Source organism: Salmo salar, chromosome ssa12 (assembly GCF_905237065.1).
Source record: "Salmo salar chromosome ssa12, Ssal_v3.1, whole genome shotgun sequence".
In the NCBI taxonomy this organism is placed as follows: domain Eukaryota; kingdom Metazoa; phylum Chordata; class Actinopteri; order Salmoniformes; family Salmonidae; genus Salmo; species Salmo salar.
In genome coordinates, this window is record NC_059453.1 from 60,363,592 (window position 1) to 60,388,705 (window position 25,114).

Below are 25,114 nucleotides of genomic sequence, written 5' to 3' on the forward strand. Positions count from 1 at the left end.
GATTCTTAGTTTTTAAAATGGAATTGAAAAAAAATTACTCAAGACCTGTGAAGCCTTATGTATTTTTGTTTAAATGTGTATTACAATCATGTCGCTACACCCGTAATAACATCTGCGTGTGACCAATAAAATTTGATTTGATGATTTGAGTTATACCCCTGAGTATAAAGTTTCTTTTTTTGTATACTGTGTTGTAAAGTATGACTGTATATTTAGTTATATTAGATGCTAATAACAAATAAATAAAATGCAGGTGGAATATTTAATTGAGACATGGTTTAGGCCTTTATAATTGAATGTTTTTCCATTTTTTTCATTTTATTCCCTTATTTATATATACAAAAAGTTAAGCAATAAAATAAATTAACACAATACAATATTCCAAACAGGCAGGAATTCTTATCAGCTTTTAATGAAACCACAAATCTCACAAAATCAAAATGTATATGGATAGATAGAAATCGAAGTGCCTCAGTATATGCATATTGATATGATAGCGAGCTATTTACAATAAATCTTACATTTACAATAAATGTGTAATTCTTCCCCAGTTCTGTGGTATTATTAGTCATCATCAAAGTAACAAACACAACATTCACAAGACTAGTGCATATGAATAAGCGAAAAAGGCAGACAAGTGTATTCATTACATGGATTCTGTTGCAAACGTTATGTCTGTTGCAAAACGTTTTGCAACAGAACCCGTTCACTGCAAACAGAAGATGTTTTGCAATGAAAACTAGTTTCTATTGGACAAATTCAGGTAGGTCCCGCCCCGTTTGCATCAAACGGTAAACATTTCCATTGCAAGACATAATGAATACACCCCAGTCAGTTCTTGACTACAGGGGTGTATTCCTTAAGGCATGTAGCAAAACGTTTTGCAAAGGAAAACATTGAAACTAAAACCAGCCCTTCTTATTGGACAAGTTTAGGTCAGGCTGGCCTCGTTTTGACCCGTTTGCTTGCATTTGATTCCTAGTAAATACACCCTAGATTGCAGTATTTAACATCAAAATACATATTTTCCCAGTCTCTCATTGCTCTCTACATTTCTGAATAGTAAAGTGGAGGTTTTAGCCATTAATCCTTCATTAATTATTCAGAAGTTTTATCAACACTTTGTCCATCTCCTTTTTGTTGACCGTACGCGTATTGTAGTTCATCCATCCTCTAGGAAAAGACAACAAAGCTCTCTATTCATACCAATGACTCTTAACTGAATCTGCACAGGTGACAAAGCCACATAACACTACAAAGAACCATAGCAAGGATCTGAAACGCAAGTCTTGGAGGGATGTTTGTGTGTACCTATGCTCGACAAGCTACTTCGTGATCTCTCACTAACCCCATTACTTCAAATCACTTTACAAGCCTTTGATTTGGATATCCAAAAGAAGTAAGTTCAATACCTTTAAAGGAAATGTAAAAAATTAAAAAATAACAGTTTGAGATGTATACTTGGCTCAACATACAGCCCTCCAGGACCGGAGTTTGAGTTCCATACATGTATCATATCAAGGCACCTAACTGACAGAGCAAAGAGAGCCAGCCATGCAGAGTGAGGAAGTGGATTAAGGCTAGGTTCCAGCTTTGTAGCAGCTCTCAGGAGGAGTCTAGACCTTGGTTAAGCTTCAACTTCTTCCTCTGAGTGTGTGTCCATTTTTATTCAGTCACCCCCAGAAAATGAATTTAATTCATTTCCAGAATAAGCTGAGGTAAAATGTGTGTGTGTGAACTTGTGTTCATTAGTTGGAAGTAAAACCAATCAATAGTTTTGTTCGCAAACGAACAAGTGAGTTACACAACAATCAATAAAACTGCTGAAGTGAAAGCATGCCAGTGAACTATCACTGCTTGAATGATTTAAGCCAGAATAGTCCAAACTGTTAGGAAAAATAGTATCAGTAAAATTCTTGCTCACTGTGGTGATAGATTCAGGGTCACAAATCACCTACCATCATCCAGGAACAACATTACAAATCACCCAAGCCACAGAGAAGTACTTTATGTATGACTGAACACAAAATAAAACAATAAGCTACATGACATACGGTGGCGTGTTAGTTTTACGCTATTTGACAATGACCGAGGTAAACCAAATTAAAATAATTTCACAAAAACAGAAGTCTTTTGGTTGATGTAAATTTTTACATAATTGCTGTGGATAAATGCTTTGGTAGCCTCTGAGAAGAAGTATTTGTTTTCATACAATTGGACCCACTTCACACCAACTATATAGATAGCATCATAAAAGAAAAAGTTCAACAAAGGACACTCAATAACTCAGAAAATCAAATACACAACAATAACTTTACAAAAACATAAGGTATGAAACTGAAGTCCATCAAAAAAAAAAAATATCTAAGTCCACAATCTTCACCAGGACTCTCCATCCACTACTCCTTTTCCCACCTTTTGAGTGACATTCTTGATCAGCTCTGCATCCCAAGGAGGTACAAGAAGGTCTGTTGTTGACAAAGAGGAAGGTGATGCAATGATGATATTTGTGTGATGCAGTAATGATGGGAAATGTAGTTGGTCCAAACCAAACGTCCTTGCAAACAATGGTAATCCACGTGCTCTGTGTTTATGTTCAGCAGTTCCCCCGATCTATGTGCCTCCCAGGGCTCACATACAGCGGAGCACATCCAATAGGATTCACTTAACCAATCCCAGCATGCATTCCTTCTCCTAAGCAGGAAATAACCCACATTTCCTGGCCCAAGGAGGAGAGAATGCCATGGTAATAGATACAGCGAGCTAAAGAAAACATCGGTCTCAAAGGGGTCCTGAGCTTTCTTCAGAACAATCTGAAGAAATGTGTTGACTTGAAATCCAACAGAGATAGTCTCAATAAAAAAAATGATGAAAATGTTCTTGGACTTTGCAATGAAGTATGCTTAGATTGCATATATGTTAGCTTTATTATTGATAGAGGAGTTTCTGATGAAGTCACACCATAAAGAGAGAGGACTCTTTGTATCTGTGCCATTATAGCATCTGACAGCATGGGCAGTGCCATTGAGGCAATCTCCATTTTGAAGTAGTCAATTTTGGACATGACTCCAACAGGTTCACCAGCCAATGATGTTGGAAGTCACACCCAGTTGACTACATTAAAATGGTGGAAGGCCTCAATGGCTCTGCCCATGCTAATACAGCCTTTTGGCCACTAGAGGCCTCTATAATTCTCTATGAGTCATATATAACTGGAAGCTATGGAGGGGGCAGATGAGTCATCTCATTATAGTCAGCCAATGGGATATTTTGTCAGCAGCAGTGGGGGCGGGGAGAAGGCAGATTATGCTACAATCTTGCTTGTTTCTTTCTTCCTATGACTGATCAATCCATGTTAAGTTTAATTTCTCTAAATAAAAAAAACGTGTTTAAGGCAGAGAGAGCAGGGTAATCCTGATTTAGTGCGTCTCCTTCAGGATGCTTACCCTTAACTTTTATTTCCTCTACCCTATTAGTTGGAGACTCTTACACTCCCCCCCCCAACAATTTTTGCCTGTCCCTCCAACACCCCCACTCGATACTACCATACCCCCGATTGTCATAGTTTTCCCTCTAAAGCCTTCTATTGGTGTCATATCATCTCCTCAAAACCTGCCCTGTCATAGGATCTTCCCCTGCTCTTGCTGTGTCATAGGCTACATTCAAAATGGCTCCCTATTCCCTATACAGTGCACTACTTTTGACCAGGGCCTATGGGGAATAGGGTGCCATTCAGTAGGCAGACAAAAGTGTCATAGCATCCGCTGCTCCTTCCTCTCCTTTGTTCAATTCAGGTCAGTCAGAAGTCTCCTCCTCTCAGCTCTCCACCACCCCCAGCCAGGTCATAGTATCTCCTCCACCCCATGGGCAAAGATCATGACCAGGCCCGGCTCCAGGATCATGTCCTCCCCCATATGCTGGTTCTCACAGGCCATCACCACCACCGCCTGTTTCCCCGGGATACGCTTGGCCACGTAATTCTCATAGTAGCGCCGGTTCATCTGCCGCGTTTCCAGCGTGGCCAGGCCGCCGGGCCAGTTCCTCTCGTGGGCATTCTCGATAAGGTCGTTGACGATGGAAGGCGGGCAGCCGCTGTCGATTAGCGAGCGCTTGATGACCGCCTGGAGGACAGCGTCTGGCGTTGAGATCATGCCGCCCCAGCGGGTGACGCGAGCCGGCTGGAGGGAGTTCACCCACCTAGGAGGAGAGGTAGAGGGGAGGATGAGAAGAGAGTTGGGATATTATAATGGTTATTATAATCATCATAATTCATGAATATGCCTCAAAAGTGGAAAGTGTTGCAGGGTAGCAGAGGTCTGCGCAGGACTGATTTGTTCATCCCCCTCATGCAGCTTTTCATACTGCACCTGCCTGCTCCCGCTGGCTTTTTGTCCAACTCCCATCAACAAGAACTGGTACCGAACCCGACCGCAGTCACCCAAATGTTATTTTAGGCATGTGACACACCTCGCTGAGCAGCAATGGTCCCAGCAATGTTGCACTCTATAGGCAATATTCAAATTTGCAAAAAATAATCCAAGAAATAGGTTAAATTACCAGAGATTCTCACGTGGTCCATTACATTAGGCTATCGGTATTGGGTACTCGGCTACATCGACCACTAGGCTAGACGTAGTTTGAAAGAGAGTTGAAACAAGAAAGGACACTTGCACTTTCTCTTAAACTGTTTTTTTTGTATAACATAGCCTACCTTAATAGGAGCGGGACGATTTGCAGGCAGAGACAAATATGGGTGACCAATATTTATTTCCAGTCAATGTAGTAGGCCTAAACTATAGCTTAAATCATATTTAGGAAGTACATTTCCTTGGAAAGATAAGTGCCACGTGCTGCTCCGCCCATGCATATAGCCTGCTCTATTTAAAGACCACATGCGCACCTGATCTACCTAGGCGAGGAGAAGTAGGCTTCTGAACTTGAAGCAGAAAGAATGATGAGTGGACACTTGCACTTTCTCTTACATTTTGCATAGCCTATGACCCACCTTCTCGGAGCGGGACTATTTGCGGCAGAGACAAAAAAAAGGGTTATTAATATTTAAGCTGATAAAAAGGGAAAGGTGCCTTTTCCTTTTAAATGATAGCATTTTTTGGTGGCACCTTCACTCACGTTGGTTGAGCGCCCTCCACTTCCTTTCATTATCAATATTTATTTCCAGACACTGTAGCCTAATCATATTTATGTTAACTTCCTTGGAAAAATAACTCAGGGTTTTTCTGGATCAAAAAGGGGCTTAGGTGGGCGTGGCAGTTCAGATAACATTTTAGAGGACCCCCCATCTTGGCGGTTTAGATAGACATGGTTGCATTTTTAAGCCAATTTCCTGCAATTCTACACATTTCTTCATGGAGCTGAGAAAAAATGTTGCCGTTTTAAAGCAAATTTTCTACAATTCGATGTATTTTGCCATGGCTAATGCTGTGCTCATTTGCTCAAACAAAATCAGTCATGATATACTCATTGTTTTTGTAATTTAAAAAATACAAAAATAAATAAATAAAAACACAGACGGCCAGCCCAAGGATTTCAATGGCAAAAAAAATCCCTGTAACTGTGCCGTGCATCTCCGCCCATGCATTTAATTGAGACCACACATACAGTGCCTTCAGAAAGTATTCATGACCCTTGATTTACTCCACATTTTGTAAACAGGATGCATGTTTTGGAATATTTTTTTATTCGGTAAAGAGTTCCTTCTTTTCACTCTGTCAATTAGGTTAGTATTGTAGAGTAACTACAATGTTCTTGACCAATCCTCAGTTCTCCTATCATAGTCATTCAACTGTAACTATTTTAAAGTCACCATTGGCCTCATGGTGAAATCCCTGAGCGGTTTCCTTCCTCTCCGGCAACTGAGTTAGGAAGGACGCCAGTATCTTAGTAGTGACTGGGTGTATTGATACACCATCCAAAGCGTAATTAATAACTTCACCATGCTCAAAGGGATATTCAATGTCTGCTTTTTTAATCTACCAATAGGTGCCCATCTTTTGAGGCATTGAAAAACGTCCCTGGTCTCTGTGGCTGAATCGGTGTTTGAAATTCACTGCTCAACTGATAATTGTATGTGTTGGGTACAGAGTCATTCCAAAATATTAATGTTAAACACTATTATTGCATACAGAGTAAGTCCATGCAACTTGTGAATTAAGCACATTTTTACTCCTGAACTTATTTAGGCTTGCCATAACAAAGGGGTTGAATACTTATTGATTGACAAGACATATCAGCGTTTTCATTTTTAATTAAATTTGTAAAATGTAATAAAAACATAATTCAACTTTATGGGGTATTGTGTGTAGGCCAGTGACACAAAATCTCAATTTAAACCATTTAAAAAAAATTCAGGCTGTAACAACAAAATGTGGAAAAAGTAAAAGGGGTGTGAAACTTTCTGAAGGCACTGTATAGCCTTATAAGTGCACTTGATCTTGAATGCCCAACTAAGAGAGGTAGCCTATAGGCTACTGAACTTGAAGCAGGGAATTATGAGTGTGTGAATAGTGTGACAAAGAGGTGATTTTAATACAATAGATTCGCTAACGCATACAAAACAGAAAGATGACCGTTTCCAAATAGCCTTAATCTGCAGGACACAAAAAAAATTTCATCCCAAAGTTGTCTGTCTGACTGACTGCAGCATAAAAAATGTTGAGCGCGCCGCAATGATCTGTCGGGTCCTGCGGGAATGCAGGCCTCTACAGCATAGTAAGTTATACTGTCTGATTGTGAAGTGTGCTGTGCACTACAGTGCTTAATAATCCACTCACTCCAGGATCTCATTGTACTCAATGGTGTCCTCCAAGTTCTGCAGGTTGGGGTTGGCACTGCGGATGGCCCTCATGTACGCCTTCAGTAACTGGATGTCCCGTTTCTGGAGGCAGAGAGGAGACACCACAATGGGCTAGCAGACCATGCTGACGCAATATCAACCAGATAGACTCAGATGTACAGGCACTGACACACATAAGCACACTTACAGTACCAGTCAAAAGTTTGGACACACATACTCATTCAAGGGTTTTTCTTTATGTTTGACTATTTTCTACATTGTAGAATAATAGTGAAGACATCAAAACTATGAAATAACACATGGAATCATGTAGTAACCAAAAAAGTGTTAAACAAAATATATTTTATATTTGAGATTCTTCAAAGTAGCCACCTTTTGCACACTCTTGGCTTTCTCTCAACCAGCTTCACCTGGAATGCTTTTCCAACAGTCTTATAAAGGAGTTCCCACATATGCAGGGCACTTGTTGGCTGTTTTTCTTCACTCTGCAGTAGAGGTCGACCGATTAAACCGGAATGGCCGATTAATTAGGGCCGATTTCAAGTTTTCATAACAATCGGAAATCGGTATTTTTGGACACCGATTTGGAAGATTTTTTTTTTTTTACACCTTTATTTAACTAGGCAAGTCAGTTAAGAACACATTCTTATTTTCAATGACGGCCTAGGAACGGTGGGTTAACTGCCTTGTTCAGGGGCAGAACGACAGATTTTTACTTTGTCAGCTCGGGGATTCGTTTTTGCAACCTTCCGGTTACTAGTCCAATGCTCTAACCACCTGCCTTACATTGCACTCCACGAGGAGCCTGCATGGCAGGCTGACTACCTGTTACGCGAGGACAGCAAGAAGCCAAGGTAAGTTGCTAGCTAGCATTAAACTTATAAAAAACAATCAATCTTAACATAATCACTAGTTAACTACATTTTGGTTGATGATATTACTAGTTTATCTAACGTGTCCTGCGTTGCATATAATCGATGCGGTGCCTGTTAATTTCTCATCGAATCACAGGCTACTTCGTCAAACGGGTGATGATTTAGCACTGTCGTTGCAAAAAACCTAACCATATACATCAATGCCCTTCTTCAAAAATCAATACACAAGTATATATTTTTAAACCTGCATATTTACTTAATATTGCCTCCTAACATGAATTTCTTATAATTAGGGAAATTGTGTCACTTCTCTTACGCAAGCAGTTTGGGCCGCCTGGCTCGTTGCGAACTGTGTGAAGTCCATTTATTCCTAACAAAGACCGTAATTAATTTGCCAGAATTGTACATAATTATGACATAACATTGAAGGTTGTACAATGTAACAGGAATATTTAGACTTAGGGATGCCACCCGTTAGATAAAATACGGAACGATTCTGTATTTCACTGAAAGAAAGAATAAACATTTTGTTTTCGAAATGATAGTTTCCGGATTCGACCATATTAATGACCAAAGGCTCATATTTCTGTGTTTATTATGTTATAATTAAGTCTATGATTTGATAGAGCAGTCTGACTGAGCGGTGGTAGGCGGCAGCAGCAGGCTCGTACGCAGTCATTCAAACAGCACTTTCGTGCATTTTGCCAGCAGCTCTTCGCAATGCTTCAAGCATTGAGCTGTTTATGACTTCAAGCCTATCAACTCCCGAGATTAGGCTGGTGTAACCGATGTGAAATGGCTAGCTAGTTAGCGGGGTGCGTGGTAATAACAATTCAATTGGTGACGTCACTCGCTCTGAGACTTGGAGTAGTTGTTCCCCTTGCTCTGCAAGGGCCGCGGCTTTTGTGGAGCGACGGGTAACGATGCTTCGAGGGTGGCTGTTGTCGATGTGTTCCTGGTTCGAGCCCAGGTAGGGGCGAGGAGAGGGACGGAAGCTATACTGTTACACTGGCAATACTAAAGTGCCTATAAGAACATCCAATAGTCAAAGGTATATGAAATACAAATGCTATAGAGAGAAATAGTCCTATAATTCCTATAATAACTACAACCTAAAACTTCTTACCTGGGAATATTGAAGACTCATGTTAAAAGGAACCACCAGCTTTCATATGTTCTCATGTTCTGAGCAAGGAACTTAAACGTTAGCTTTCTTACATGGCACATATTGCACTTTTACTTTCTTCTCCAACACTTTGTTTTTGCATTATTTAAACCAAATTGAACATGTTTCATTATTTATTTGAGGCTAAATTGATTTTATTGATGTGTTATGTTAAGTTGAAATAAGTGTTCATTCAGTGTTGTAATTGTCATTATTACAACAACAAAAAATAATAATAAAAACAAATTAGGCCGATTAATCGTTATCGGCTTTTTTTGGTCCTCCAATAATCGGTATCGGCGCTCAAAAATCAATCGGTTGACCTCTACTCTGCAGTCCAACTCATCCCAAACTATCTCAATTGGGTTGAGGTGATTGTGGAGGCCTGGTCATCTGATGCAGCACACAACCACCCTCCTTCTTGGTCAAATAGCCCTTACACAGCCTGGAGGCAGTGGCACCGTATAGTGGGGAAAGTTAGAATGATTCTAAGGGCCTGTGACTGACAGGGGCCCTAAAACATTATTAGAACATTAGGTTAATTTAATATTGAAGAAAATGTACCTATCATTAATATAATATTTTATTTACAAATTACTGACAAAACTAATGGTTTCTTTTTCTTTTCTTGTTTTTGGCAAAAAGTAAACATCCAGAGAGCCTCTATTGTCCCCCCCTCCTCTATTTACATGAAATAATTCGGTCCTGCCCCCAAACCAGGCGCGAACGGTACTTGGCTGTGAATTGCGAGTGAGGAGAGCCAGTGGAGCATCATGTCTTAGCTTCCTAAAGAAAACCTGGCTTCCAAAAACAAAAAGAAAGAAAAGACAGGAGAGAGGAGAGAAAAGGGCGACAGTAGGTCACCCAATTTTTCACAAAGGAAGGTGGGTGTATCTGTGAGTGGTGGAAATTAACCCGTTAGCTTAGTCCATAGTTACTTAATATCTTCACAAAAACTTCTGAGTGTTTACATTTCGCTCCTCTTTTAGCCGACATTTAATCAATGCAGGCAAACTTTTAGCAAGCAATTCATACTAAATCAGTTGTCCCTGCCCCTGCCTGGTGCCAGGCCCTCCAGATACAGCTTTAGGCTCAGCAGCCCTGTCTCCCCGTACCCATCCCCTGAACCAGCCCTACTCCCAACTGAAGGAGGTGAGCAGCATTGTGTTGAATGACATGCCAGTTGACATAATTACAGGTACTGCAATGCGTTGAGGACAGGAATATGATTCTCCAGTCAGGAAAAATCTCACTTGACACAGAGGCAGCCAATATCAGAGCCTTAAAGGAAGAGATGCAGGCTCTTAGAGATGGATGGGAGTCTCTCCTGTCTGAGGCAACACTGATTGCTACGCAAATGGATGTTGCACCTCAATTTAGCAAGGAACACAGCCACTAGAGCAAAAGGAAGAGATTCCATGAGGAGACAGCTCAGGACAGTGCAGCAACGGTGTTCACTGCTATGGACAACATAAGTGACTTGGACACTAGGTTCCACACCACTGCAAAACTTGTAGAATAATTTTCTTCTGTTCTGAAAGTTGGGTAGATTAGTGGAGGATAATCTGATCATGATCATGAAGTATTCCAGAGATCTTACACCTGAGTTTCAAAATGAAGTAAGACACCTGAACGCTGCATATGCTGCCACTTTCCCACCTAACTTGTCCCCTCTTGGTCTCCTGAATGCAATTTGTAAGATGCAAAGCATTTTTGGAGAAGTGTGCATTGCTTTACGTATATTTTGCACACTGCCTGTGACTGTTGCTAGTGGCGAGAGAGCTTACAGTAAGCTAAAACTAATAAAAAACTATTTGAGGTCCACTATGTCCCAGGACAGGCTTTGCAGTCTTGCCATGCTGTCCATTGAAAGTCAGTTCGATAGAAACCTGGACTTCAAAGACTTAATTAGTGACTTTGCTAGCAAGAAGGCTCAGCGCTGGGCTCTTGGTGAGTAAAGCTGAGTAAGGGCCAGTGATAACTGTTAAATGGCATGGCTATGGATATTGGATCACTACACAGATGATGCCCACAGGCTGAGAACAAGACTGAGAACAGACTATATATATCAAAGTAATGGCTGGATTGCCATACAATTTGTTGTGCACAATCAAGACCCCAATCTGAAGAATTGATATTGATTTGGTGACCACTTGACCTTTCCTCTAGCGCCACCATCAGGCCTTTTCATTTCCATTTCCACTTTTACAGCTGCTTATTTTCCAGTTGGTAGGTATACTTAGTTCAAAAACCTGCTGCTGATTTTATTATTTTGTTTGTTATATCATTCTAAAGATTATCATTTATTTTAATTGAAGAGGTTCATTTATATTTAAGTTATATTTATTTTAAGTTATATTTATTTTAAGTTATTCATTAATGTTAAGAAATTTCCATTCAAGAATTGTACCATTAAAATGACATGTGGACTGTAAAAGATGGCCTTCAGCACATTTCTTATAGAAGGTATCAGTCTTGCATCAAATAGTGAATTCCACTGTATGCAGAATGTTGCATGCATGTCTGCACAGTGTTATATTTTCACAACTCACTGTCAGTAAATATCGTACAGTAAATATTGGACTACAACAGAGTTGAAACCATGCAAAGGTAGCTATTTAAAGCTTTGAACGGGTCAATTGGGTTCTGGAGGTGTGTGGTTACAGCAATTGCGCAGGGTTGGTGTGGCCTGTGGTGGTGTGGCCCAATGTGATATCTTTTCATGGGGCACAAAACCCCTGGCGGCGCCCCTGATTAAACCCCTGGCGGCGCCCTAGCCTGGAGGTGTGTTGGGTCATTGTCCTGTTGAAAAACAAATGATAGTCCCACTAAGCACAAACCAGATGGGATGGCGTATCGATGCAGAATGATGTGGTAGCCATACTGGTTAAGTGTGCCTTGAATTCTAAATAAATCACTAACAGTGTCACCAGTGAAGCACCCCAACACCTCCATGCTTCACAGTGGGAACTACACATGCGGAGATCATCCGTCACGTACTCTGCGTCTCACAAAGACATGGCGGTTGAAAAATCTCAAATTTGGACTCATCAGACCAAAGGACAGATTTCCATCAGTCTAATGTCCATTGCTCAGGTTTCTTATCCCAAGCAAGTCTCTTTTTCTTATTGGTGTCCTTTAGTAGTGGTTTCTTTACAGCAATTCAACCATGAAGGCCTGATTCATGCAGTCTGCTCTGAACAGTCGATGTTGAGATGTGTCTGTTCCTTGAACTCTGTATAGCAATTATTTGGGCTGCAATTTCTGTGGCTGGTCACTCTAATGAACTTATCCTCTGAAGCAGAGGTAACTCTGGGTCTTCCTTTCCTGTGGCGGTCCTCATGAGAGCCAGTTTCATCATAGCGCTTGATGTTTTTTTGCATCTGCACTTAAAGAAACTTGCAAAGTTCTTGAAATTTTCCAGATTGACTGACCTTCATGTTTTAAAGTAATGGACTGTCATCTCTCTTTGCTTATTTGAGCTGTTCTTGCCATAATATGGATTTGGTCTTTTACCAAATAGGGCTATCTTCTGTATACCACCTCTACCTTGTCACAACACAACTGACTGGCTCAAAAGCATTAAGAAGAAAATAAATTCCACAAACTAACGAGGCACACGTGTTAATTGAAATGCATTCCAGGTGACTAACTCATGAAGCTGGTTGAGAGAACGCCAAGAGTGTGCAAAGCTGTCATCTAGGCAAAGGGTGGCTACTTTTGATTTGTTTAACACTTTTTTAGTTACTACACGATTCCATGTGTTATTTCATAGTTTTGATGTCTTCCTTATTATTCAACAATGTAGAAAATAGTGAAAATAAAGAACAACCCTGGAATGAGTAGGTGTATCCAAACTTTTGACTGGTACTGCACATACGCACGCACGGACATGCACACACACGTACAAATGCAGACACACGTACAAATGCAGACACACACAAACCTGCTCCGCTAGCTGGTGCTTGTGTTCAGCAGAGGCCTTCTCCAGGTCTGCGATCTTGCCCTGCTGTTGCTGCACCACGCTGCGCAGGTGTTTGATGCAGTTATGGCTAGACGCCTCATCTTTAGGCATCTCCAGACTGAGGGAGGAAGAGGGAAGACATAACTCAGCAACAGCCTTTTAGTGCAACCAACCAACCACAGCCCCAGTAAACTACAACCTTTAGCCAATACCCTATACCCACAGCCCTGTTGACCCACTAACCCAGAGCCAGTAGCACTACTCACCTATAGCCTACAGCAGAGTTTCCCAACCTGATTCTCACCCCCCTCTTTGGTTGTGTCATGACGTTGCCCTCTTTGGGTACAGCGAGCACTATTCCTCCCCTCCCTCTGCACCAGCCCTTTTCTATGCACCATCCCCTTACCTCTGTCTCACACACCCAGGCTGCTGTGGTCAGAAGAGGTCGTAAATTCCTAGAGAAGATCCTGCCTCATGGCCAGACAGTATAGAGAGAGTGAGTTTTCATAGAGAGAACAAAGGAATTTCTTCCACCTCACCGAACTTGACAACCGAACAATATTCAGGTTCTGGAAAAGGTATAAAAGATCGGTGAAGAATCCAGCTACGAACTGTCCGTTTGATACAATTCTGTGAAACTCATGGGAGACAATACGGCCACATTACCATAACCATGTTTATAGAAGAGTCTCAGGTATGAGATGGTTGTATAAAATAAATGAATAAGGATGAAGCTATTTGTGAGATGATGGGATGCTATGTAATGATGTTAATGTGAGAGAATTGTATTTCTGTTTAAAGTTTCACTAAGTCATTGGCACGGCCCCCAGGGGCACAGACAGGACCTGGCGTCATGAGACAGCCTTTTTCTATGTCCTGAATAAAACCCCCACCTAGGTTTTCTATCACCAGACCAGCTTACCTCGATAACGAGAGGGCCAAGGTTTGAGAGGAGACCAAGCTTACCTCAATTATGAGATGGCTAAAGGTTGCAGACCATCCATTTCTCTTGCTGAACTTTTAAACATACCATGTGGTTAAACTCTTAGACTCGATACCGACAGAATAAGAACAAGTCTTTGATATTAATTACTAGTCTGCAGCTAGGAATTCGGTATCATTGAATGCAAAGACGGACAACCGCCGAAACATCTATTCTATAACGACATGAATGAATGTCACTCTGAACTATCAATTGAGAGAGAGAGAGAGAGAGAGAGAGAGAGAGAGAGAGAGAGAGAGAGAGAGAGAGAGAGAGAGAGAGAGAGAGAGAGAGAGAGAGAGAGAGAGAGAGAACAAACTCTCCAAAAGAAACAAACTTTTCAACAGAGATCCCGACGACACACTGAGCGTAAATATATATATTGATTGCAATTATTCCCGAATGAGTGAGCGTTCAGGTGCAAAGGCTTAGCATTTCAATTGTTATAATTATCAACTCTGTAGTCCCGCCTCAGCTGATATTAAAATATCTGAAAGTTATAACTTTGTAATCTGAATATTTTCCTTGGTGCCCCGACTTCCTAGTTACAGTTACATGATTAATCAGTTTGATCACCTAATAATAATAATTACAGATAGTTATTTGATAAATAAGTCTTCAGTTTTAATGATGCCAAAGACACGACAGTTGTGCTCATACTCCCTCATATAGATGACATTCAGTTTCACAGCTTTACCTATATCATTTAAATGATTAACAAAACATGCTCCAAAAATAGAGCTTTGGTGAACGCCTTTTTTGGCGCCAACCCCACTCACCCGCAGCCCTGCTCGCACTGGACAGGCCTCTTGGGGTTGTGCTGGCAGTCCCTGAGGTGCGACTGCAGCTGGTCCAGGCGCAGCACGGCAACGCAGCCAAAGCCGGCGTTGTCGCAGTTGATTTGCAGCTTGGAGAGCATGTTGCGCATGATGCGGGGCACGGGGCGCAGGTGGGCCAGCGTCACCACGCTGCGGTCCACGGGGCATATCTGCTGCTGCGAGAACCACTGGGTGATGCAGGCATTGCAGAAGGCGTGCTCACAGTGAGGGGCCTAAGGGAGGGAGAAGGAGAGACACAGAGGAAGAAATGGAGAGCAAATGCTAAAATGACCTGCTCCGGCAAAAATGCATGTTTCTATTAAAAATATTTTCCTGTCAATATAAAAGCTATAATATATGACCATTTGCTGTTAAAAACATGGCAGAAAGAGACATTTTAATTGAAAGAATTCTTAAAATGACAAGAGGCAGAGGGCATGATAAAAAAGCTAAAGCCATTAGCAGTGAAGGAGGGAGTTCAGCAAGTATGGTTACTTTTGGAGATAGCAGTTCTGCTGTGTGTGAAGATCTCATCAATGCAGGGGTGACGGTACTGATGCTAAGCTAGCGACGGGATGGCTAGCTTCTGTTGGCTGCAATAGCCGTTCCCACTACAGTCCTGGGTGAGTCAGGAAGAAAGTTCAAGGCTACAGCTACAGCCGCTACTGGGTAGCAATGGATTCCCCAGAGACCTTCTTGCCCGTTTCCCATGCAGTCCCTGGGTAAGTCCAAAATGGAACCCTATTTCCTATATAGTCCAGTACTTTTGACCAGGGCCCCGATCAAACATAGTACACTATAGGGAATAGGGTACCATTTCAGATAGTCCTAGTCCTGATTCCTTCCACTACAGCAGAGTTCTATGGTGCAGTGCTGCTGATTCATACTGGGGCCCCAGAGGGAGTATAAATTATAACCACCCAGGTCAGCCCTGGGACAGTCCACACAGCAGCACTGACTCCAGCAAGGTCAGCGAGTGCAGCACAGCACACTGACTGGGACTAACACACCCTCAGATGCACACCCAGACTCTTGTATTTAGAGAGTTGAGAACTTCTAGAACTTTGAATAATGTTCCAATTCTAGACAGTTAGCTAGCAATAAATATTCCCCAAGTAATGTAAAATGGGGCGCTAACATGGCTAAAGAAAAAAAAAGAAATGGTGGCAACTCTGGTATGCTCCCATGGTGATTGAATCAGATGCCCCAAAAATGTTGTTCTGCTAACATGGCTGCCATAAAGAACGTTGTGATGTCATGTAAACACATCATCATAAAGAAACCTCAACGGCCCAAATCTCTAAATACATGGCTCTGAGCACACCTAACCTGTTTATTCCACTCCCTCTCATTCTTTCAGTCTGGAAGATGTCAATGCTCTCAGCAGGGCATGGGAATTATACAGCTTTTACTCAGGTCTCTGATGTACAGCGCCTTCAGAAAGTATTCACAGCCCTTGACTTTTTCCACATTTTGTTGTGTTACAGCCGGAATTTAAAATGGATTAAATAGAGATTGTGTGTCAGTGGTCTACACACGCCTGTATCTTCGTAGTGACTGGGTGTATTGATACACTATCCAAAGTGTAATTTATAAATTCACCAGCCCATCTACCAATAGATGCCATTCTTTGCTAGGCATTGGAAATCTTCCCTGGTCTTTGTGGTTGAATCGGTGTTTAACATGCATTGCTGGACTGACGGACTTACAGATAATTGTACGTGTGGGGTACAGCGATGAGGTAGTCATTCAAAAATCATGTTAAAACACTATTATTGCACACAGAGTGAGTCCATGTAATTGATATGACTTGTGTACTCCTGAACTTATTTAGGTTTGCCATAAAAAGGGTTGAATACTTATTCACTCAAGACATCAGCTTTTCATTTTTAAATTATTATTTGTAAACATTTCTAAAAACATAATTCCACTAAAATAAATATATATATATATATATATATATATATATATATATATTTATTTTATTATAAAAAAAAAAAAGATATTCAGGCTGTAACAACAAAATGTTAAGGCACTATATGATAGTGTACATACCATCTGTCCAGGCCCATGCAGGGGATGCCAGAGTAAGCAGCAGCGCTAGACACAGCCGAGTGCAGATGCAAGCAAACAATTCCAATCATTCCCTCTCTCTCTCTATACTGTATGTGTGTCCACTGAAATCCCTACGGCAGTTATGTCCACATTCCTTTACTGCTGCCAGCACGCTGTGCAAAGTCCTACGACAGCTTAGAATGCATAGGCTACATTGGCTGGAAGTGATGTTGTACTGCAACACTACCTTCTTGCCGAATTAACCTACCAACGCATGAACACACGCGCCCACAGACTGATGCAATCACACTCACAAAAACACTCCAAAACAAAGAACACTTACTACCACAGGAAATTGACACACACACACACACACACACACACACACACAGAAATGCCTAGGCTGGACAAAGTGATATGTACTATAAAAAGCACAAACCAGCAACTATTTACTCCAAGGGCAAACATGTAGCAAAACAATGCTATCCTCTGCAGGTAGGTAGAATCAATAGTGTCTATTTAAAGCCACTCACCTCATAGTTGGTTTCAGTTTGGGAGATGTGTTTGTTATACTAGTATCCTTATGCTTCATTTACATTAACAGGACTAAGCATCCCCACTCACTTCTTCTAACCCTAGTCCTTTCACCTCTGCCCCATCTTTATGAATCACTACAAACATTGGGCACTTTGACTCATCTTTAAAAAGAGCGAACAGATCTCTATGCAGAGCTCATCTCTCCAAATTGCCTTCTTCCCTCCCTCCTGTCCTCTCTCGCAGTCCTGTCCTCTCCGCTCTTCCTCTTGTCCACTCCTCTCTCCCCCTTGCTGACACAGCATCCCTCTGAAAGCAGATTGCCCTTTAAGCTCTCCTCCCTATCCTTTCTCTCTGCCCATCTCTTTCCTGGCCAAGATGGGGCTATTCTCATATGTCTAATCGCTTTCACTAGCAATGAATCGTCATCACTGGAGCTTCATCATAGAGAATCAAATTACAAGTCCAGTGACATACTGTATACAGAAATGCAAAAACAGCATAGCGGCAAGAGCACTGCAGAAAATATGATAATTAAGCTGTAAAGCCAGAGGGGGTGTGGTATATGACCAATATACTAAGGCTAAGGGCTGTTGGGCTAATTACAGCATTACCGCAAAAATGGAAGAGGCAAGTGGAAGGGGGAGAAAGTAAGGAACTTGTCTTTCGGCCCAGCATTAAAGACCAAAATTGGTTAAAAAAATTGTGATAAATAAAAAAAAATTAAAAAGTATTCCAGCTTCATTTAAGGACCAAAAAATTCATAGCTGTTCTATATCGATTGCAAAATATACTTTACAAAAATATAAAAACGCAACATGTAAAGTGTTGGTCCCATGTTTCATGAGATGAAATATAAGATCCCAGAAATGTTCCATATGCACAAAAAGCTTATTTCTCTCAAATGTTCTGCACAAATGTGTTTACATCCCTGTTAGTGAGCAATTCTCATTTGCCAAGATAATCCAGCCACCTGACAGGTGTGGCATATCAAGAAGCTGATTAAACAGCATGATCATTACACAGGTGCACCTTGTGCTGGGGACAATAAAAGAACACTAAAATGTGCAGTTGTCACACAACACAATGCAACAGATGTCTCAAGTTGAGGGAGTGTGCAATTGGGTCCACCAGAGCTGTTGCCAGAGAATTTAATGTTAATTTCTCTACCATAAACCGTCTCTGTCGTTTTAGAGAATTTGGCAGTACATCCAACAGTCCTCACAAGCGCAGACCACGTGTAACCATGCCAACCCAGGACCTCCATATCCGTCTTGTTCACCTGCAGGATTGTCTGAGACCAGCCACCCGGACAGCTGAGGAAACTGAAGAGTATTTGTGTCTGTAATAATGCCCAGCCAATCAGAACACATTTTCCCCCACAAAAGGGCCTGGCTCCAAAGTGGGTGGACCTATGCCCCTCCCATGGCTGCGCCCTTACTCAGTCATGTGAAATCCATAGATTAGGGCAGAATTAATTTATTTCAATTGACGGATTTCCTTAAATGAACTGTAACTCAGTAAAATCTTTGAAATTGTTGCATGTTGAGTTTATATTGTTGTTCAGTTTAGTTGATGTACTGATTTTTGATGTACCGATTCCATGGCACATGGTTTATGAACTGATACACAAAACGACGCTGGATTCAAAATTTGTTTTTTAAAGTAAATTATACAAAATTCCTAGCAACCAATAGAATGGTATATAAAAAACAATTTAATCTACCTCAGAATAAAGCTGTAACGTAACAAAATGTGGAAAAGTCAAGTGGTCCGAATACTTCCCAAATGGACTGTAATACCACAGCTTTCAGCCAATCAGCATCCAGGGCTCGAATGACCTGGTTTATAATCCCCTTTGTAGCACTACAAAATAAATGGCCTGCACACAGCTTATAGGACTGACATTCGAGGAATTAGCAAAAACTTAGACTGAAATAGCACAGCAGGTGTGTGATCAACGAGCTGACAAGTACTAGATCCTATTTCACTGAAATGGAACTGAATTTACAACACTGACAATTCCTTATTTTTCTGTGAATTCTCAGAGCACCGAAATGCAATCCAATGGCTGAAATGGTGCGGAGATGTGTACGTCACTGACCTGAACGGGCTCCTCTAGGACTCCACTGCAGATGGGGCACAGCAGGTCCTCATCCACTTCCCCCTGGAACCGGGTGACGTCGTAGCCCATGGCACATCACCGGAACCAACTACAACCTGCAACACAGGTAGGGAAATGGTTAGTCTACCGAGTACATACAATCAAACATGACAACTTATGCCTACATATCACGTATGAGCAGGATCATAGTCGACATGGAACATACTCACAGAAAAAAAAAGTAAATTACTCCATAAATGTTTAAAATAAACAACCTATATGTGGCAGCACATTGGAAGGCACTTAGAGATGGCACTACAATTAACAGCTGTGTTACTTACAGTAAAAAATAAAAATAAATAAAAAAACACACCTTTTCAACCAGTCTTGCATTAATTAGTTAGCCTAGATTTGGTGTATTATCTTTTGCTCATTGCTAAAAAGGCGCAATATTGGACACCTGATACACAGACAGGAATTCTATTGCCTTTGTGTGCCTTTTCCTTTCCTTCCTCAAAAGGGAAGTGCGCCAATCCTCAGCTATAAAACATGGTAACATGAGTCTTTGCTGCTGGTGACCTTTTTGAACGCTGTGTGCTCTACGCACTGAAGTAAGGTCTGAATAAGCGAATACACTGCCTATTCAGCACAGTGGGGAAAGTACTAGAATGAGCATTCTACACCACGTTACAAAAGCAGGCATGTACTGTAATGGCATTGATGACCTTTTTAACAGTTTAGACCAGAGTGACGACTTCAATAAAAAATAAAAAAATCAGCCCACTTAGATGAGACGTCTTGCTTGGGCTTGTCATAAATTAACAGAATCTACTGCACACCCACTCTGAGGTGATTTCATTTTGGAGATAGCCATCTTGTTTATCAAGTGTCAAGACTGGTTATAAAAGACTCTTACCCACTACAGTGCAAGTGGGGTTTATTTTTGACCAAGACTAGTGGTAGTATGAACATTTGTGACCCGTTTCAGGAAACTAGGCGTATGTCGCGGGTCACTACTTCACAGGAGAGCCGTTTGAACGTAAACGTGAACTTTCATGTGCCTTAATAACGAACGTGTATGCCATCTGTAAATACGAATAAAATTGTTAAATTACGAGCCTAGTTGGTTAAGCCACAGGAAAAGCCAGCAACCTTCCCACTATGATTGGCTGAGATAATGAGTGGGCTGGACATGCCGAGAGATGAGTTTGGATTGGTCTGCCATATAGAACACTTTTGTCTATTTGAGCTGGTCAGTAGGTAATCCTGTCTAACCCATATTTTTTTAATTTATGAATCACGTATTAAAACTTAACAGAAAGACTTGACTATGCAAGTATCCATTTCAATAGAACTTCACTGCAACAACTGTTTCAGAGCACTCTCGTCCGAGTGTGCAAGAGCGCAGAATAACTAATGAATTTACGAACGCTCAACACAGGCTTAATATGGCTGGTGTCCGTAATCGTTGGCAAAAAAAAAAAAAAGCGTAATTAAAATTGTTGCCAGGAGCACAGTTCGTCACCAACGCTCGGGATAACATGAAAACAGCCTAACCAGCTCTGCTAGAGCGAGTGAAATGGTCAGAGTTTGGGTGAGAGCTAAAGCTTAAGATGATGATTATGTCATTGTACACCGTCAGTGTGAACTAGAGTGACTTGACACAACAACGGGCCAAGCAACGGAAACGACATCTTATTTAATAGCTAGCTAGCTCCATGTACAGTGGTTGCGCAACTAAAAATTGAGATTATTCTGCGGGACTTTGAGGAAATTTGTGGTTTAGTATGGTACCCTGCGTCACTGCTCCAGACCAGCGCAAGGGGGAGTTAGAGCACCGATTATGCTTACTGGAAAATACTTTTTTCGAAATGAATGGAAGAGGCAAGTGGAAGGGGGAAAAGACAGCATTCAGAGGTCAAGACAGCTCTGCTCTGAGACAAGCATGGGGACTGGTCTTGATAAATCAATGAGATTTGTATTTTCACTGAATCTTTGTTTGGGTATTGGTTAGACTACAATTAGGGTGTGGAAATGTTATGCTCTTAGTACTGTAGCCTACTCCCGACCTGTCAAGTTGTACAGCTCTATATTTTCCTAACGGAAACCCTGAGGGTTTTGTTTTTCGTTTTTCTTGGAATAGAAACACCATAATATTAAATCAAATGAATTAAGCTACATTTATTAAAATCAATCCCATATACTATGTTCTTACTAAAAAAAGGTTTCAAATTCTCTAGTACAGCCAATATTGAAGACTGTCAAATGCTTCTCAAAGACGCCATCTGGTGGTCAAACTAGCACTAACTAGCATTAATGGCAAAAATAGCTGACAATTAAATAACGTGCCATCGACTTCTGAGGCAGCCCGCAAGGTGTGCTGCAGTATGACGCAACTTTTACAGGAAGAACCACTGTATAAACAAAAGACCAAGTTAAAGCTGACTGTTAGCTAGCTGACGTTAGATGGCTGGCTCACATTATGTTTATGAGCCATGTGTAGTAATGTTCTCAGAATGCCATTTCGTATTTCTAGTTATAGCCTAATGTTAGCTAGCTAACATTGAACCTATTTGGTTAACTTTAGCTAACTGTGACAAAATCGGTTTAAACATAAAAAGACTCCACTTCGCCAGATGATTACATGACCCATCAAGTTAGCCAGGTGTGTCTGACGGTGATTACGGCTATCTATTGTATAATAATGCCAAAATCTGGAATTTGTCTTTCAGCACCAGTAGAACACACCTGACTCTCCTCCACCAGTCATACATGGAGAATGGTCGAATGCCTCCCATCAACAAAAAAAAGCTGGCCCAAGCAAACACTTGTTACACCTGAAGCATGAGGACTTGCGAGTGGTGAACTTCAACAACTACTAGGAGGATAATGCAATCGTGTTACCAGGATGCCACCCAGGACACACTTTGGTGGAAAGCTGATGCCATCCCATGTGACAAAAGCAGCAGTGTGGGGTCTCTACAAGGACTCGATGACAACACTTGGTATGTAAAGCATAAACAAGTTTTGATTATTTAATTGACCTCCAACATGATTGGCACTACTTTTATTGATCTCACATTATTACTGTATTTTCCAGAGGTACGTGTAGTCGTACTTCTAGTTTCCAAGATTATGTCGTTTCTGTATGCAGTGCTGCTGCTCTGCACATTTGTAGGTAAGTGAAACTTACCTGATAATGATGCATAAAAAAAATGTTAGGTTTTACGTTACATTTGATTTTCATTAACTTATCTTAAATGTTCTTTTGTTGTTTGCTGGTGCACTACCCTTCTGACCCTATGCCAGGTCCCATTTACTTTTTAACTCCTCGCAAGTCTGGCTTGTTTGGTGTCTGCTGTGAAGGAATACCACAACAAGTCAACTACTTGAATGATGAAGGCATGTCATCCAGCAAAGGCAGCAGCGCAGTCAACTACATGCACAGTTGGGGAAAAACACGTGTTGACCTGAATTGTGATAACTGCAGTGGCCAAAATAAGAACAGATTTGTGCTCTGGTATTGTGCCTGGCGGATCATGCACAAGCTCCACCACAGTCTGGACCTTCACTTCCTATTCACAGGCCACACCAAGTTTGACCCCGACTGGTGCTTTGGCCTCATCAAGCAGCTCTTCAGAAAGACCAGAGTGAACACTGAGATTGCTGGTGTTGTGAAGGACAGCACTGTGACAGGGGTCAACATCCCACAGCTGGTTGGACTGGAGGATGGTACGGTGCTGGTGGAAAGCTATGGCTGCCAACAACACCTGACTACGTACTTCAGGCCACTGCCACAGATCAAGCAGTATCAGCGCTTCAGGTGAATATCATTTTCATTGCATGAGATTCTTCTTCTTATCTAAACTTGGGAGGTGAATTGATGTTGTGCAAGTTTGTAATGTCTTCATTTCCTGTTTTACAGCTTCGATGCTCTGGAGCCTGGTGTTTTCGCCAAGGAGCGTCCGGACTCAGTCGGGACCAGGTTTCAGCTGTTGCGCAACGCTGACATCCTTCCTCCCATAGATGGTCTGCCTGTACAAGCACCACCTGGACTGGACACAGCTCGACAAACTTATGTTTTTGAGAAGATCAGGGAGTTTTGTGACAAAGAGGCTATGGACATCACATCTATTTTTGATATTGCTACTATGCAAGTAACATTTGGCTGGGGGTTATAGCATTTCTTTCACATGACCCATCAATTTAGACAAGTGTGCCTGGGTAAGCATCATCTAATTCATAAAATATTTTATCTGGACACTTTGTTTACCTGGAATTTTTCCTTATCGTAGGCTACTTTGTCTTAATCTTTACTACACTACTCACTTTTTAGCACATGACCTCACATGTGAATCCTTAAAAGAGATGGGTGGGGCTGGCTTAAGCGGGTGTGAACAATGCTGAATGGGTGTCGACAAAGGAGAGCTCTCCAGTAGGTACAAAAACATTGAAAGAACATTCTCAAAAGTGAGTTTACAAGTTTGTCAACTTTCAAAGTATAATTACTTTCCCATTATTCCTCAGATGCAGTGTAAGATATACCATTTTGTAGCTCTGAGTCTACTTTTATCCAATGTAAAAAACAACTTAACATTTTGCTACATAAGACTGATTTGAGTCAGTCGGTTAATATTTATGGTGTGGATACTTCTTAGGCATCAGTGCACTTTGAAATAACTACCTGGATTGGTCAAATGCTACTCCATTGAGTTGGGAGGATGGATTGCATTTGCCAAAAGATACCGAACATACCGTTATGCTCGATGCACGTTTACACAGATGCACTGCGGTTGGAACTCAATCATGGTTACATTAAGACACCGTGGAGCCCGCGCGAGAAAACATACCTCAATGCAGGGATGGGATATGCCACTGTACTCCAAATGTTAACTTTATCCACACTGCTTCATCGAGAAGATTGAAATACTGCTTGTTTTCCCAGAAAACTGCCCTTTTTGTCCTCATGCTGGCTAGCAGTGGCCAACGCAGCCATTTTGCAATGGCAGCGTCAGCTAATGGTCCTTGCTGTCGGAAATCCTTGGGGACATCAAGGATTCCAGTTAGTACTAACAATTTCATAATGGCCGAGGTGGCTACTGCTAGCTAGCAGATGACGAAAAGCCAGTTTTCCATGAAAACTAACAGTATTTCAATGTTTTCGATGGAGCAGTGTGGATTAAGATACAATTTGGAGTAGTGGCATACAGTGCCTTTAGAAAGTATTCACACCCCTTGACTTTTCCCACATTTTGTTATGTTACAGCCTGAATTCAAAATGTATTAAAAGTGAGAGAAAAAAAAAAGTCACTGTCTGCACACAATACCCCATAATGTCAAAGGTGAATGTTTACTTGATTATTTTCACAAATTAATAAAAAATGAAAATGCTGAAATGTATGTAATCAACCCCTTTGATATGGCAAGCTTAAATAAGTGCAGGAGTAAAAATGTGCTTAACAAGTCACATAAGTTGCATGGACTCACTGTGTGCAATAATAGTGTTTAACAAGATTTTTTTTAAGGACTAGCCTCATCTCATCACACATAAAATTATCTGTAAGGTCCCTCAGTCAAGCAGTGAATTGCAAACACCATTCAACCGCAAAGACCAGGGAGGTTTTCCAATGCCTCGGAAAGAAGAACACCTACTTCTAATGGGTAAAAGAAAAAGAAAAGCAGATCTTGAATATCATTTTGAGCCTGGTGAAGTTATTACACTCTGGATGGTGTATCAATACAGCCAGTCACTACAAAGATACAGGCATCCTCTTCCTAACTCAGTTGCAGGAGAGGAAGGAAA

The 25,114-nt window shown here is 41.3% G+C and overlaps 2 protein-coding genes across 7 annotated transcripts in view; one reads left to right on the forward strand and one right to left on the reverse strand.

Moving 5' to 3' along the window:
- Positions 1–396: 396 nt before the first annotated feature.
- Positions 397–25,114, reverse strand: part of LOC106565410 (E3 ubiquitin-protein ligase NRDP1) — a 30,100-nt gene continuing 5,382 nt past the window's right edge. For 5 of the 6 annotated variants that reach the window (XM_014132516.2, XM_014132514.2, XM_014132515.2 and 2 more), the window contains 5 exons: positions 19,312–19,427; positions 14,580–14,851; positions 12,801–12,936; positions 6,792–6,895; positions 397–4,197 (listed from right to left, as the gene is read on the reverse strand). In XM_014132516.2, the coding sequence (XP_013987991.1) occupies positions 3,843–4,197; positions 6,792–6,895; positions 12,801–12,936; positions 14,580–14,851; positions 19,312–19,401 (957 nt within the window). In that variant the 5' untranslated portion in view covers positions 19,402–19,427 and the 3' untranslated portion in view covers positions 397–3,842. Of the gene's footprint in view, positions 4,198–6,791; positions 6,896–12,800; positions 12,937–14,579; positions 14,852–16,673; positions 17,004–19,311; positions 19,428–25,114 lie in introns of those variants that run through there. The other variant, XM_045691592.1, reaches the window with a different exon arrangement.
- LOC123725654 (uncharacterized) lies at positions 22,158–23,138 on the forward strand. Its single transcript, XM_045692126.1, has 3 exons — positions 22,158–22,316; positions 22,412–22,489; positions 22,621–23,138. Exons 1-3 carry the CDS (start codon positions 22,220–22,222, stop codon positions 23,136–23,138), a joined length of 693 nt encoding a protein of 230 aa, XP_045548082.1. The 5' UTR covers positions 22,158–22,219.